At 51.4% G+C, this 16,488-nt stretch overlaps 1 protein-coding gene across 1 annotated transcript in view; it reads left to right on the forward strand.

Moving 5' to 3' along the window:
- CHAT (choline O-acetyltransferase) overlaps positions 1–16,488 on the forward strand; it is a 50,921-nt gene that overhangs the window by 11,318 nt on the left and 23,115 nt on the right. The window contains exons 6-7 of the mRNA XM_027962262.3: positions 2,047–2,227; positions 4,118–4,295. Of these exons, the coding sequence (XP_027818063.2) occupies positions 2,047–2,227; positions 4,118–4,295 (359 nt within the window). The remainder of the gene's footprint in view (positions 1–2,046; positions 2,228–4,117; positions 4,296–16,488) is intronic.

Raw genomic sequence — 16,488 nt, forward strand, 5'->3', positions numbered from 1 at the left:
CCATGCCCCGCAGGCCCTTTGCCTTGTCCTGCCATCTCAGTAAACGTGCCACGCAGCCCCGGTGGTGAATCCAGGGTCCTGTAAGTCACCCGCAGTATCTTTCTCCCTCGCCTGCTCATCTAGTCCAAGCTCAGGGATATCACACTCCCTCCAGAACCCATCGGAGAAGGCAATGGCAACCCACTCCAGTGCTCTTGCCTGGAAAATCCCATGGACAGAGGAGCCTGGTAGGCTGCAGTCCATGGGGCCGCTAAGAGTCGGACACGACTGAGCTACTTCACTTTCACTTTTCACTCTCGTGCATTGGAGAAGGAAATGGCAACCCACTCCAGTGTTCTTGCCTGGAGAATCCCAGGGACGGGGGAGCCTGGTGGGCTGCCGTCTATGGGGTCGCACAGAGTAGGACACGACTGAAGCGACTTAGCAGCAGCAGCAGCAGCCAGAACCCATACTCACACCCTCCTCTTATTCCCATCGCCCTCCCCAGGCCCGTCACCTTCCCAGCAGCCCACAGCCTCCTTCCCATGACCGGCTTCCACCTATTCTCCACCCAGAACCAGTGCCTTTATGACAGCAAAGCGGATCAGATCATGCCTCTGAGTGCTCTCGCCTTCCCGGGGCTTTCACTGCCCCAAGAATGAAATGGCACTGACTTCTGCTGCCAAAGAGGCCACAGGCCTCCCCACTTCTCTGTCCATCTCTTTACTCAGCTTTGACTGGCTTCCTTTCATCTTTGACCAGTGTTCCTCAAACAATCTATGGCGAAGGACCAATATATATTTTATTTAGTAAAATGTTTTTGAAAGTGAAAGTGTTGGTTGCTCAATCTTGCCCGACTGTTTGTAACCCCATGGACTGTAACCCACCAGCTCCTCTGTCCATGGAATTTTCCAGGCAAGAATACTGGAGTAGGTTGCCATTTCCTACTCCAGGGGGTCTTCCTGACCCAGGAATCGAATCCAAGTCTCCCGAATTGCAGGCAGTTTTTTTTTTCTATCTGAGCCACCAACTGAATTAGCAGGAAAACGGCATATAGATACAAAACACAAGACCCCTTGTTTCCTTGTTAGATTTAGCACATATAAACGTCCTCTGTCAAGTTGTTACAAGTTTCTGAAAGCTCCCCCTGGAGTCCCACAACCAGCCTGTCATCAGCTGGTCCTTCCAGTTCAATCTGACACCCACACTTGGAGCAACAGGACAGTGGAATGCTCCACCCAGTCCCCCTCGGCCTCACTCTGCCCCAGCTCACCTCGTGGCTGCCTCTTAACCCCAGGGCTCAGCTCTGGAGTCTGATCCTCAGTGAGACCATCCCTGGTCACTCCTGCCCTGCCAGTCGCTGTCTCCTCACCCCATCTGACTGCCTGCCTGTTTCTTTGCTCCCCGACCTGTGCCCCGTTAGAACAGGAAGCTCAGCTCTTGCTTGCACCTGCCTCCCCAGAGGCTCGAATGGTACCTGGTCCAGCAAGGTGCTCAGTCACATTTGTTGGCTGAAAGGAAGGAAGAAGGGAGGGAAAAAGAGGCAGAAAAAGAGAGAAAAAAGCAGGAAGGGGAAAGGGAGGTGGAATGTGGAGGGGAGGGTGGAACAGGAAGAGGAAAGACAGAGGGAGAGAGCAGGAGGCAGAGGAGGAAGCGGGGAGGAGGAAGGAAGCGCCTGAGACGTGCTGAGATCTAGGAGAAAGAGAGCTTTCCACCTTGAACTCAAAGGAGGCTTCCGGAAGAGCTGATGACGGAGGAAGCTCTCAGAAGAGTGAAGGGAGTTTTCTAAACAGATAGTTGCGTGCAGGGCCGAGGCTGAAGGCGTGCCAAGCAGCAGCAGTAGCAAAGGCCCGGAGCGGCCAGATCTCTGCCTGCACACGTCGCGCGTGAGGCTGGAGAGAGGGAGACCAGTGGAGGCCGGAGGACACGAGGGGCTCCCTGGGGCCTTCTGCTACTTTGGAAAACGGGAATCTAGCTCCTGAACGGCCATCACCATGCAGTTCTGGCGTCAGGTTAGAGTACAACCGATTTTGATTCCCGGCCTCTCTTCCCTCCCTCCCCCTCCAGCCGCTCCATCCCCACCGACTGTGCCAAGGGCCAGCTATCAGGGCAGCCGCTCTGTATGAAGCAATACTACGGGCTCTTCTCCTCCTACCGGCTCCCCGGCCACACCCAGGACACGCTGGTGGCCCAGAAGAGCAGTGTCATGCCTGAGCCAGAGCACGTCATTGTGGCCTGCTGCAACCAGGTAAGTGGCCCCTCGCTCCTGCAGCCTCTCGGGCCTGGGGAGGGTGCACACCTGTTCATCCCTCCCTGCTTCTCCACGGTGTTCAGCCCCCTCCCAGAGTCACACGGTGAGCTGGGGCAGGGTGGCCCGAAATGGGGTCTCTTGATTTCTGTGAGTCCCATTTCTCTCCACTGGTTGGATTTTAAGAAGGAGGAGCGTCGTCAGTCGAGATGCCTTTGGTAGGTTCCCATTTCAGTCCTGTCCAGCCAAGTCAGGTCCAGTGAACTGCCTGGATGGACTGAGGGTCGTTGATGAGACCCAGCATGTCTTCAGCCCTTCCACATGCAGTCACCCAGGTCGTGGCCTTCCTGGAGACCACACACAGATGGACAGCTTACAGACTGTCTGGGCACCCCCGTCCAGGTGGTCCTGGTGTCTACACTCATCCCATCTGATCTTAGGTGGCCTTGCAGAGGGGGCCTTGGGTCTCCACTGACACACGAGGAGACGAGACTTAGGTTAAGCGGCTTGTCCAGGGGTGGGGAGGACTCCTCAGTCTGCCGATGTTGCAAGTCCACGCTCTATCCTCTGCAGCTCAGGTCCTCAGACTGGGCTCCAGGGAGCACGGAAGAGCCTGTGCAGGCCCAGGGGACGCCAGACGGAGTGTTTTATATACTGAGGCTCCACATGAATATTTCATCTGATGAAAAGCTATTTGTTTTCAGTAAAACCCAACTTTGACGCCCGCCCGGGGGCTCCCCTGGAATTTTTTTCTGTAGTGGTTTCTTCTTAGGCTCATTTGACATTTTCGGTCTAAATTGGGAGCCCTAAGTTTGCCATCAAAAGATGGCTGTTCCCAGGTTGGAAGTCCACCTGACACCTGGCTGGCCACAGGACAGAAGCTTTCTCCACCTTCATTCAAAAGTCAAACCCAGAGTATCCCAGCGGCCCCCGCCCCGCCACACACACACACACCATAGTATCCATCCCTTCTAGAAATGCTGACAAGACTCCCGCTCTGAACCAAACCACCTGTATGCTGCTCAGGGCATGGGGCCAGGCACACGTCAGTCAGCAGAGAAGCGATCTTGACCTGGGACTATGAGTAGAACCCTTTACAATGCTGAGGCTCTAGCTGCGAAACTACTGAGTGCCAGTTCACAGGCCTCACCTACAGAGCTCACCCGAGCACGTGTATAGGTACATATGCATGCATGGAGCATTTTGTGCGGTGTTCTTCCATTTTAATCTTTCTCTGCATGTTATTTGCTGCCATTTTTTTCTCCACTCACCAGTGTGTTTGAAATCTGTCCCTGTAGCTGTATCTAGAGCCAGGTCACTCCTTTCAACTGCTGGATAGACATGCATTGGACAGGCGCTGCCCGTTTTGCTTAACCATTCCCTTACTGCAGAGCATGTGGGGTCTCTCTACCAATTTTCTATTGCCAACAAGGCTGATATGTGCAGTCCTTTATATGTCTCCCGGAGCACAAATATGTTTCTCTAAGCCTTAGACTAAAGTATGCATTACAGGAGCAGTTACTGAATCATAGGGCACACACATTTTCAGTTTTGATGGACACAGCCCCCAACAGCAAGCAGATGTATCAATTTCCTCTCCGTTTCCTACAAATATAATGGTTTTACGTCAAATAGGAACTACAGAAAAGAAACTTTCTTTAGTTAAGTTTAATCTGGCCTTCTTTGATCTGGGAGAGCTTGGAGTCCAGCACAGAAGACAGTGTCAGGCTGGTCCCCACATTGTGGCTCTTCTGAACCATCAAGTACCTTGGGAACCAGGGGCCTGAGTGTCCCCCCCCCCCCGTCCTGCTTCCATGCAGAGGCTCGGGGAAGGCCTGACGTCTAGGGCGGGCCGCCCTGAGTGACGTCTTTGACCTGTTTCCCCCACAGTTCTTTGTCTTGGATGTTGTGATTAATTTCCGCCGTCTCAGTGAGGGGGATCTGTTCACTCAGTTGAGAAAGATAGTCAGAATGGCTTCCAACGAGGATGAACGCTTGCCTCCAATCGGCCTGCTGACGTCAGACGGGAGGAGCGAGTGGACTGAGGCCAGGACGGTCCTCATGAAAGGTCAGCAGCAGCACCCAGCACTCCATGCTCATCTCATCCTCACACCCATTGGCCTCCCTCCCTCCAGGGGTGTACCTCATCCCCATTTGCCATAGCGTGGGAAGCTCAGGCCTCCTTTCAGCCCAGGACCCAAAGGCATATCCTGCAGTTGGCCTGCGGTCAGCTGAAGGCACCTTTTGTACCCTTGTAATTCATCTGACGGCATGCTGGCTTTCTGGGTGAGGCTGACTAGCCCTGGAATCCGAGGATGTCTGGGAGCATGGTGTGGGGCAAGGTTTGAGTTGAAGGAAGGCCAGCTGCAGTGAAGCAGTGGAGTTTCACTGGTGGGCAAGGGAGGTGCTCATTTCCGGGATCTGAGCTGCTGGGAGGGCTGTCAGGTAGGGGTTTGGGATGGGCCCACCTCTGGAAGGGTGCTTGGCTGCCTCCTTCACGCGATTTCTTGGTCCCAAAATTCTTCATCGTCAAGCTGCTCTTATCCTTCTGGCTGCGGCTCTTAAGAAAGTTTCTAAGCTTTTGCATAAGAAATCCAGCAACAGCAGTACATTTTTCACATTGTCCTTCTGGAAACTGCTTTTCAAACCCAAAGCGAGCCCTATTCTCAGGAACTGTGTGGAGAGTCTTGCTTTCTTGCCTACATTCCCAGATGAAGAGCGGGACTTCTTTGAGCCTTTATCTGCTCCTTGGGCTTTCGTTCCAGCCAGGTGACCATTCAGAGTTCTTGAGTGTCTGTAAGCTGAGGACCTGGGCTAGGCCTGGGGTGTGTAAGGGACAAAAAGGATGGAGCCCTTGGCCTTGAGCAGCCCCCTCGATAGGAATCGGGGATGGATTCAAGTACCTAGTAATGCAGTATCTCCCCATGTAAGGCAGTAGAGCCAGTAGCAACCAAATAAATGCTCCAGGACTTCAGAGAGGGGAGGGAGCCCTTCTAATTGGGAGGCTTTTGAAAGGCTTTGAGGGAAGAGGTAGGAACCCTGTGACATGAGTGAGAGGGACAGGAGGCAGGGACAGTGTCCAGGCAGGCAGGCCAACTGCAGGCAACACTAACTGCCCAGCAGGGCCATATCTGACCTGCCCAGTACCGTGAGGAGAGCAGTCTGGCCGGCAAAGATGGCCGTGCTGGACGTACCGGGAGAATGAGAAGGTGATGGGGCTTGACTGTCCAGCAGCAGGCACACCCTTCTCCCTAGAAAGCTCTTCTTCCAGGGCTGGCTGGCTCCTTGCACTGTCCCCAGCTCAGCTTAGGTGTCCACCCCAGACTCTCCTGGAGCACCCCGCCTCTCCCCAGCACACTCTGCCCCTTGTCCTGGTTTTCATCTTGGTTGCATTTCTTCCTCTCTGAAGTCAGTTTTCTGTCTGTTTGATTCATGCTGATTATCTGTCCCTTTCCCACACCGCCACCCAAGTCTGTAAAACCCAGGAGGACAGGGGCCTTACCTGGCTTAACTTCTGAATCTGCTGTCCCAAACACAGTTAATCCCCAATCATGCTTGTTAAATAAGGGAATGAAGGACAGTAAGGATGCTGGGCCCCAGCCTTATTTCCCACTTACCACTTAATTTTCTTTCATTCAGATCTTGGTCACCTTCAAGTGCATGGTCTTGAATTGGAGGCTGTGTGGGTCACAGGTAGATGCCAGAGGTGACCCTCTTCTTCCCAGTCTAATGGCCACATGGGAGAATTAATAACTTATGATTTGAAAGTGAGTTAATTCCCTCAGGAGACCATGGTATAATCACATCTACTCTTCTCCCCTCCAGGGACAGAGACAAGCATCAGAAGAATTGCCTCTGCTTCCAGGAGGCTTCCCACTTTATTAGCAGGCCAGGCCCAAGCCATCACCCCGCACGACTGACCAGGATTGCCTTGGGGTCTGAGTGCCTGGGTGCGCTAATCGGAATTAATTTGTTAATGGCACTTGATCTGGCTTTCTGAATGGAAGTGCTGTTTCTAAAGGAAGCATGACAGAAAGGAGGGGAGTGCACACACAGCTTCGCTCTGGAAATCTAATTAATCCAGTTAGCACTGGCTGTGTCATCTGCAGCGGGAATCTGATCCTTCACTGAGCTCTCCTCTCTGGAGCGCCCCTTCCCACGGAAGGAAAACAGGGAAACCACTTAGGAAATGATTTGAGTGTCAAAGTGAAAGATTAAGGCAGCTTGGGCTAGAGTTGAGAGTGAAGATAAGACGGAAAGATGGAAAGACACGGGTGGGGTCTAGAGAAGTTTCAAAGTGGAAGCAACAACAAGGAAAAGAGGAATGAGCTTTTTTTAAAAATAAATGTATTAGAAATGTATTTCTTTTATTGGAGTATAATTTACAATATTATGTTAGTTTCTGCTGCACAACAAAAGTGAGCCGGCTGTATGTATGTAGCGCCAGCTCTCTCTGAGCCTGCCTCCCACCCTCTCCATCCCAGCCCCCTGGGCCATCGCAGAGCAGAGCTGAGCTCCCCGTGCTGCGCAGCAGCTCCTGCTCGCTGTCTGCCTCACATCAGAGTCTATGTACGTCAGTGGCACGCTCCTAATTCGTCCCACCCTCCCCTTAGAAAAACGGTACTGATGAGCCTGTTTGCAGGGCAAGCGTAGAGAAACAGGTGTAGATAGTGGGCTTGTGGACGCAGGGGAGTCCTAGGTTTTTGATGTGAGCAACTGAGTAGGTGGTGGGACCATTCACTGAGATGAGAACCAGCCGAGGGGAGCGATACAGCAGGGAGAGGTCCTCTCCCGGTGTATCAGGGATGCGACGCCTCGGGCCATCTAAGTAGAGACGTCAAGTTAGATCTATGTGTCTGGAGCTCAAGGGAGAGGTTGGTACAGAGATATAAATTTGAGAGCCATCAGCACAGAAGTGATAGTTAAAGTCATGGACCTTGATGAGATCATCTGGAAACGGAAGACGGGGCCTTGGAGGTCAGGTAGGAAAAGATGCAGAGGGAACAGAGAAAGAGCAGGCTGTGAAGTCAGGACGAAAGCCGGAGATGAGTCACAGAATGCAAGAGGGAAGAGAGCGAGCCACCAGCTATGTCGGATGCTGCTGAGAACTCTGGGGAGAATGGGACAGAGAGGAGACTCTGGGCTTGGCAACCCTAAGTCAGCCATGACCTTCACCAAAGTCAGGCCAGAGTACTAGACGGGGGGGGAAGGTGTACGGTGGTGGAGGCCATCCCACAGCAGGAAGAAACTGTTAACGAGACAGTCACTGAGCAGAAGCAGCTAAGGGTGGGTGGTTCTTTTCAGACGTTTTGGTACTAGAAGGAGCAGAAAAACGGAAGTGGTTGGAAGAGGATGGGGGTCAAGGGAAGTGTTTTCAGTAGGAGAGGTAAGTGCCTGGAAGTGATGCAGCAAGTGAAATTGTTAGTGAGGAGAGAGGAGACGGATGGAGGGGTGGGATTCTTGCAAGGCAAAAGCAGATGGAGCACAGAGAATCAGAGCCCTTGACTGATACAGGGAAGCCGAACCTGGCCTCAGGCCAGCAGTGGTGAGCGGGGCCCTGGAGGCAGAAGAGAGTGCGTGACAGAGCCTCATGGGAAGTGAGACAGACAGCCTGCTCAGGAGACTCGCTAAGGTTCATGGACTGTGTTGAGCTCATATTTGAGGGCCAGACACTTTAGAAGAAACAATACCATTATTTTGCAATCCCCCCTCTCCCCCACACATAATGTTGAGGTGCTGAGGTTCAGGCAAGGAGAAGGTGGGTTGCTGAGAAGGTGGGTTGCTGGTTCTTCTACCAGGAGCCCGTCGTCTAGCCAAGGTCAGTGAGTATAACTGAGGGAGAGAAGGCGGGTGTGGAGGGGAACGGTTCGAATGCTGGGATCTAAACTGAGTAAGCCGGCGCGTTAGTCTGCTCAGGCTGCGACAACACCCTGCTATACCCTTGTGGGGCTTAGACAGCAGCCACTTCTCTTCTCCCACTTTCAGAGCCGAGAAGTCCAAGGTCAAGGTGTCAACAGAGCGTTTCTTCTGAGGCCTTTCTCCTTGACCAGGACTGCTGCCTCCTCCCTGTATCTTTACACTTGTCTTCCCTCTGTGTACAAGGATGTCTGTGTTCTCATCTCTTTTTCTTATAAGGACACCAGTCATGTTGGATTAAGGTCCCACCCCAGTGACCTCATTTTAATTACCTGTATAAAGACCCTCGTCTCCAAATACAGTCCGTGGGACAGGGGTTAGACTTCAACTTAGGGATTTTGGGGGGGACACAATTGAGCCCATCACAGGAGGGAAGTGAAAGATGGAGGTGGATGGTGGAGAGTGGAAACAGGCAGCGGGGCTGAAGGGTCTTGGAGATGTCGGTGAGACGTGCTGCAGTGGGAGGTAACAGTGTGTGAAGCAGGAATCGGAGTGGTCAAGGTATAGGGCGCTTGAGCTGATGCTCCAGAGGGGTTGGGTCCTGGTAGTGACATGCCTCCAGATGAGCTGATGCTCCAGAGGGGGCTGGGTCCTGGTAGTGACATGCCTCCAGATGAGCTGATGCTCTAGAGGGGCTGGGTCCTGGTAGTGACATGCCTCCAGATGAGCTGATGCTCCAGAGGGGCTGGGTCCTGGTAGTGACATGCCTCCAGATGAGCTGATGCTCCAGAGGGGGCTGGGTCCTGGCAGTGACATGCCTCCAGATGAGCTGATGCTCCAGAGGGGCTGGGTCCTGGTAGTGACATGCCTCCAGATGAGCTGATGCTCCAGAGGGCTGGGTCCTGGTAGTGACATGCTTCCAGATGAGCTGATGCTCCAGAGGGGCTGGGTCCTGGTAGTGACATGCCTCCAGATGAGCTGATGCTCCAGAGGGCTGGGTCCTGGTAGTGACATGCCTCCAGATGAGCTGATGCTCCAGAGGGCTGGGTCCTGGTAGTGACATGCCTCCAGATGAGCTGATGCTCCAGAGGGCTGGGTCCTGGTAGTGACATGCCTCCAGATGAGCTGATGCTCCAGAGGGGGCTGGGTCCTGGTAGTGACATGCCTCCAGATGAGCTGATGCTCCAGAGGGGGGTCCTGGTAGTGACATGCCTCCAGATGAGCTGATGCTCCAGAGGGGCTGGGTCCTGGTAGTGACATGCCTCCAGATGTGGTGGTAGGAGTAGGTGCTGAGGTTGACTGTCAAAGGTGAGAGGTCAAACGGCCGAGAGAGGATGCCAGCCAGGCCACGCACAGGGATGTTCAAGCTACCGAAAGGATGACCAGCGTGGTGATGGGGAGGAAGAGCTAGAGGCAGGTCCTGGTGGTTGGGCCCTGTGAGGAGGCCAGAGGAGCACAGCAACAGGGAGGATAATGCGTGGGGGGAAGAGGAAAGCCTACCAGCTGCAGCTCCACAGAGAGAGCCGGAGGGGACGGGGGTCATTTGGGAGCCGGGAGGGGACGCCCCCTGCCCATCTGGTGCTGGGCTGAGTGTGAAGGAAGATGACAGTCCTCTAGGAGGGGGTGCAAGGAAGTGGGCCCTCAGAGGGGGCACCCTTCAGTTGCTGCAAAAGGTTAACAGAACACTTTCAAAGAAGGTTAACAGGGCAAGGGGAGAGCCAGTCAAGCACTGTGGAGAGCCCAGGAAGGAGGAGAGAAGAGCAGGGCAGGACCAGGCCCACCCAGGGGACACTGGAGCATCAGGGGTGGGAGCGCTGGGGAGGGCGGCCATCGTTGCAAATGACGCTCCCAGAGCTCTGATCTCTTTGAGGCCCCTCTCTCTCCTGGTTCCAGGAGCAGCTGCTGACTGTGGTGAGGCCGGGGGTCTTTCTGGCTCTCGAGAGAACCGCCACTAACACTGGAAAATGGGTTGAGCTTTCCAGGGTATCTCAGCTGAAGTCCCAAGGTCTCTACCTCCGTTCCAGAGACCCCGGCAGAGACCAGTGTCCATGGGCACTGGGTCCAGGCTGGCATTGTGCAGTAGAAAGTTTCAGCCAAGCTGAGCTCCCCTTGTCCTGGTGGATGCCTAGAGCAGGAAGCCTGAGCTCAGACAAAATTCCCCCTTGAATTTCCACGGGGTCAGCTGAGACCCACAGAGGCGGTTGATTGCATCAACCCGCTCTCCTTCCAGTGATGGTCCCTGATCCCCCAACCAGCTTGGCCCCCTCTGTAAGCTCCCAGGCTGCCCAGCCTGACCCTCTGCCAGGACATGGAGAGGGTGGAGCTCACAGAGGTCCAGGAGCTGCCAGTGGGACACAGTCCACATTGAGGGGCCTCCTGGGGGCATTGAGGGCTGCAAGACCTGCGGGGACTGTCTCTGCCCCTGGGATTTGCCATCTTGCTGGGGAGACTAGAAAAAACAGAATCGTCAGGACAAGAGTAGACAAGATAGAACCAAAGGGAAGGTCTCCCTTAGGAGTCCTGTGGGAATTTGGGGACCTCACCCCTCTGCATCTCATAGTTCACGAGGACTTGCTGTGCCAAGTGAGACTTAAGGCTAAACCAAGGTGGGGTGGGGTCAGTGTGGCTGGGGCTAGTTGACCATATGAGGGTCATCTAGAGAAATCAGAGAAAACAAATCAGAAAAGCCAAACCAGATTCTTGGGTCCTGGTGATTTTCCAGTAGCACTGGATTGAGGCTAAGGAATTCGTATTATTAAAGCACCCTCAGGTACAGTCCAGGGTGGAACCCACTTATTCAGATGCTAGCAGCCACCATGTGTGGAGGTTCCCCTTATTGCTGGGCCCTGTCCTGGGTGCTTTCTGCCCCTTGTTGCTGCAAGTCTCCATAACAGCCTGTGAGGTGGGACTTACACGCTCACGAGCAGAGGAGGCTGTGTCTCCCACAGGTTAGGTGGAGGGTGGTGGAGCCGGGAGTGACCAGGGAACATCTGTCTCCCAGCCTGACATCTTCAGGGCCTGGCACTCGGGTGAGATTTGGGCCTCAGGAGGGCTGTGTGCATCCTCTCACGACCTCCCTCCCCACCCAAAGTGAAGCTATGGCCTTCCTGAACCCAGGAGGAGCCAACACCGTTATTCTGTCTAGAAATTTAATTAAACATCCAGCCCTGAGTCTGGAAGACTACAGCACTTGTCAATTTGCAGGAAAAGGATCGCCAGCTAGGAGATCCGCCCCTCTGTTGGCTCGCCTGCCCGGGTGCAGTGGAGATCCTGTGAACAGACTTTGGAAGCAGATGCCTCCGTTTGCACAGTCCCGTAAATATTTATTCCCAGCAGCCAATTAGAGCTGAGCCACAGCTTCCAAGGAGGGAAGTGACAGAAGGTTGCTGTGTCTGCAGAGGGCCTCCTCGGTCATGGTTTACAAGACCCACTCGGGATGGGGCGTCTTGCTCTTTAAATATTGTCATCCAGAGATAGGCAAGCCTGCTGATTTTAAAACCAATTACACATTAGCAATAACAGCCTCTCTGATTCAATTGCCCCAGAAATATCTCCTGGCTCTTGAGGCTGAATGCTGTTTTCTTTCTTTGGGCCAACCCCTCCCTCTCACAGTGGAAGCGTGAAGGCTTTCCTGGTTGAGAGCAACCAGACAGGGAGAGGCCTGTGGTCCAGGGCGAGAGGTCTGGGCTTGACCGGCCCCTCGCTGAGGCTCTGAGTCTGGCTCCTTAAGCCAGGATGGGGAGATGGCAGCCATCTAAGGGATCCAAAGCTGGGGTTCCCGGGCCTGCTGCACAGAGGGCGATCACTCAGGACACCTCTTACCAGATTCAGGGAAACGCTCTGGGGATGTTCTCCCAAGCCCAAAACCACCCTGAAAAATCCAGCGAGCTGAAAATGGACTTGTGTGGATGGGCACAGCTCTTGCAGTCAGTGACAGTGGCCCGTGGCCTCAGACTGAATGGCTATCGTCCTGGTGTGGAGCCCTGACTCTTACTGACTCTGGGGAGCTCTTTTGCCTCCCCCGGCTCCCCAGGTGCCACGTGCCCTGCGTGGACACACTCCAGACTCCTCCACTCCCTCGTTCCTCCCTGTGTGCCCTCTTTCTGGCCCTCACTGTCCATTTCACGGGCAGCACTGTGACGTTCCATTTCAGGGCAGCTGAGAGGTTGCGGGTTTTTGGTTGGTTGGTTTGTCTTTTTGTATCTCCTGCCTTTCACCACTTACCACCCCTCCCCTAATTCTGAAATTCTGAAAGTGTGATAGCTCTTTAAATCTGTCTTTATGGGAAGGGTAGCTGGAACCCAGAGGGAAGAGCAGTTCTTGGCTACTGACTTCTTTTTTAAAAAAGTTAAATTAGACTTTGGAGATAATTATAGCCGTGCATGCACTTGTATGGAATAAACGTGCTTGTGCCGTTCAGCCCTACCCCGCAGGGAATGGTGACATCTTGCGAAATTACAGTGTCACAACCAGGACACTGATGCTGATACAGTCAAGACAGAGAACATCTCCATCCCCACAAGGACCCCTGGTGTTCCCTTTACGGCTGCACCCACTTTCCCTCCAACTCCACCCCGCCTTAATCCCTAGCAACCACTAATCCATCCTTCATTTCTATGATGTTGTTTCAAGAATGTCATATAAATGGGATCATGCAGCGTGTAACTTCCTGAGACTGGGTTTTTACTCAGTATAATACTCTGAAGAGATCCATCCCGGTTATTGTATGTGTGAATAGTTCATTCTGTATCCCACAATTTGAATGTTTCAACATAAGTGACGTAACCATCCACCCATTGAAGGACATCTGAGTTGTCTCTACTTTTTGGCTACTACAAATAAAGCTACTGTGAATATATACATAGGTTTTTGTGTGATCATAAGTTTTCGTTTCAGATGTTCAAGAATGAAATTGCTAGGTCATATGATATTTGCATGCTTCGTTTTACAGGAAACCGCTAAAGTGTTTTTAAGAGTGACTGTACCATTTTACTTTCCCATCAGCAATGCATGGGAAAGTTTCTCCTCATTGTCATTATTTTTTACTTTTATTATTGCCTTCTGATACGTGTGCAGGGATCTTATTGCGGCTGTAATTTACATTTCTCTGATGACTAATGCTGTTGAATATTTTTTCATGTGCTACTCTTCCCTCCAAGTCTCACCTTTTGGGAAATATTTCTCGTCTTCTGCTCATTTTCTGATTGGATTGTTTGGGGCTTAGGTTTTGGGTTTTGGATTTTTTTTTTAACCAGTGAGTTCTGAGAGCTGCTTATATATTCTTCATTAACCTTTTATTGGATATGTGGCTTTATATTTTCTCCCAATCTGAGCTTATCTTTTCATCTTAACAGGGTGTTTCACTGAAGAAATGTTTTTAGTTTTGATGAAGTCCAATTTATCAGTTTTTTTTCTTTTTGGATCATATCCCAAAGTCCTCATATCCCAAAGATGAATTTCTCCTAAAAGTTTTATACCATTGTACATTTAAGCTGACAATCTATTTTGTGCTAATTTTTTGTAAGGTATCAGATTTTTATCCAAGGTTTTCAGGGAGGGGTACCTATGGATGTACAGATGTTCCTGTAATATTTGCTGAAAAAGCCATCCTTCCTCCGTTAAATTACTTTTGCACCTTTGTCAAAATCAGTTGGGCATATTTGTGTGAGTCTATTTTGGGGTTTTCTGTTCTCTGCCATCGATCCGTGTGTTCATCTGTCTGCCGATACTGCATGGTCTTGGCTCTGTGATAAGTCTTCAAATCGGATACACTGATTCCTCCAACTTTATTCTTTTTAAAAACTGTTTTAGCTATTCTAGTTCCCTCGCCTTTTCACACAGATTTCAGAATAATCTCGTCTACAGCTACGAAGAGTCTTGCTGGGGTTTTGATGGGAGCTGGTTAAGCCTGTGTGCCAACCTGGGGAGAATTGGCATCTCCACTGCACTTTTTCGCATGCATGAACACGATACACCTCTCCGTTTACTTCCACCTGTGATTTTTGCTTTAGGTGTTTTGCGCTTCCTTAGATGCGCCCTGCATGCCTCTTAGATTCCACTGGGGAATTCCATTCGTTTTGATGGTCTAAATGACACTGCATTTTCTCTTTGGTGTTCATCTCTTTGTCACTGGTGTTGGGTTTTTGTATGTTCATTTTATATCCTGTGAACTTCCAGCTCATCTGTTAGTTCCAGGTGGAGTTTTCTGGGGGTAGATTCCTTATGATTTTCTACACAGACAGATCATGTCATATGAAAATAGGCAGCTTTTTCTTACTGATATTTTTCTTTTTTATTCCCTTTTCTTGCCTTTTTGTGTGGCCAGAACTTCCAGTACTAGTTGAACAGCGGTGGTGGGAACGGGTACCCTTTCTTGTCCCTCATCTTCGGAGCGAGGCACAGTCTTTCCACCCTTACGTATGTTGGCTGTATGCATTTTTGTTTTGGGGTAGAGTCTTTTCATGAAGTTGAAGATGTTCCACTCTATTCCTAGCTTTCTGAGACTTTATCATGATAAGATGTTGAACTGTGTGACTTGTACTTCACCAGTTGATCTAATCATGTGATTTTTCAACAGTGTGTTAATGCTGTGGATTACGTCAATTGATTTTCAAATATGGAACCAGGTTTGCATCCCCGGAAGGAGCCCCACTTAGTCACAGTATATACTTTTTACGTGTTGCTTAATTCTATTTGCTGCTCCACTGTTAGCTATCTTTGTTTCTGTATTAATGATGGTTACTTGTCTGTAGCGGGTTGTTGTGTGTGTGTGTGTGTGTGTGTGGTGTGTGTGTGTGGTTATGGGTGGCGGGGCGGTGTACTGTCTTATCTGGTTTTGGTGTCGTGGTAACACTGGGTTCCTAAGATGAACTGGGGAGTGTTTGCTTTTTTTATATTGTCTGGAAGAAATTGTGTAGATTGGGGTTAATTCTTCCCTAAATGTTTGGTAGAATTCTCTAGTGAAACCATCAGGGCCTGGAGATTTTAGTGAGGAGGGGAAACTTTAAACTTACAGATTTAATTTCCTTAATAATTAGGGGGCTCTCCAAATTATTTGTTTCATATTTTATGCATTGTGGTAGTTTATACTTTTTAAGTAGTTAGTGCATTTCATCCAAGCTGTCGAATTTATGTCTGAGAGGTCGCTCAGTCATGTCTGACTCTTTTGCGACTCCGTGGACTGTAGCCCGCCAGGCTCCTCCGTCCATGGGATTCTCCAGGCAAGAATCCTGGAGTGGGTTGCCATTTCCTTCTCCAGGGGATCTTCCCAACCCAGGGATCGAACCCAAGTCTCCCGCATTGCAGGCAGACGCTGTAACGTTCATAGTATTCTCTTAATATCCTTCTGACGTCTGCAAGATCCGTATATTTGATGTGAGTTTCTTGGAGATAGAATAGAGCTTGGATGTATACTTGTTGGCGTCCTCGCAGCCTCTAGGGGCTGAGAGTGTAAAGATCACCATGAGCCATAGAGTAGAGAAGGATTTGAAAGGTGGGATGACAGATTTTCCTCCCAAAAGGGGCTATGATTCCTTTGTCAGCGGAGTAAAGATACTCAGATGTGCATGACAAATATTTAGAAGCTCTTAAGTATCTGCAAGGGACCCAGTGCCTCCCCTCCCCAGACTATGTGAGGCAGGGCAGTAGAAGCCTGATATGCGTCCTTTTCCCAGGGACTAGATCAGAGAAGGCAAGTGTCCCAGAGAGGGCTGCCTGTGTGTGTATGCGTGTGCCCAGGTGGGTGTTTTGGGGATCAGCACCTGAGAGGTCTGCAGGCCTTCAAAGGCAGAGGTGCTGTGTTCATTTTCTCTTCGCTCACCTTAGTCACAGACTGGGAACTTTCAACCTCTAGTAGAAGCTCTAGGGTCCTCTAAGGCCTCCTGGCCTCTGGAATTTCTGCATCACCAAAGTTGTCAACTCCCCAGGCATGGGTGGCAGAGCAAGCTCCTCCTATTACTCAATTCTGACTTCTACCTATTAAGCAGGGGCTCCTTGAGGAAGATTGATTTACCACATTAAACGAGCCTCCCTGTGCTCGATGAGGACGTCACAAGACAAACGGCTCCTGCCGTGTGCCTCCGGCCCACCGCCCCACGTTTCCATCACGCTGGGGCCAGAGTCGTGGTGGATGAGTTTGGATGTAGTTCATTTTCTGCCTTACACGATAAACTTGTCAGGGTCTGACCGATCAGCTGCTCGTATGCAGGGACTCCATTTGCAAGGCCACCTGGCATCCTGGCTCTGCTGTCCTGCTCCTATTTCACTCTGTTTAATGAGCCAGGACCTGGTTCCTGTTGAGCGGTGCTGAGCTCCGGGGTCCTGCTCGACCTGCATGCAGCGGTGACGGTTCAGCCCCTCCTCAGGGGTCCCTCTGTCTTGCCTGGAGGCGGCTGGGGCACTGATGC

This window comes from Ovis aries, chromosome 25 (assembly GCF_016772045.2).
Source record: "Ovis aries strain OAR_USU_Benz2616 breed Rambouillet chromosome 25, ARS-UI_Ramb_v3.0, whole genome shotgun sequence".
In the NCBI taxonomy this organism is placed as follows: domain Eukaryota; kingdom Metazoa; phylum Chordata; class Mammalia; order Artiodactyla; family Bovidae; genus Ovis; species Ovis aries.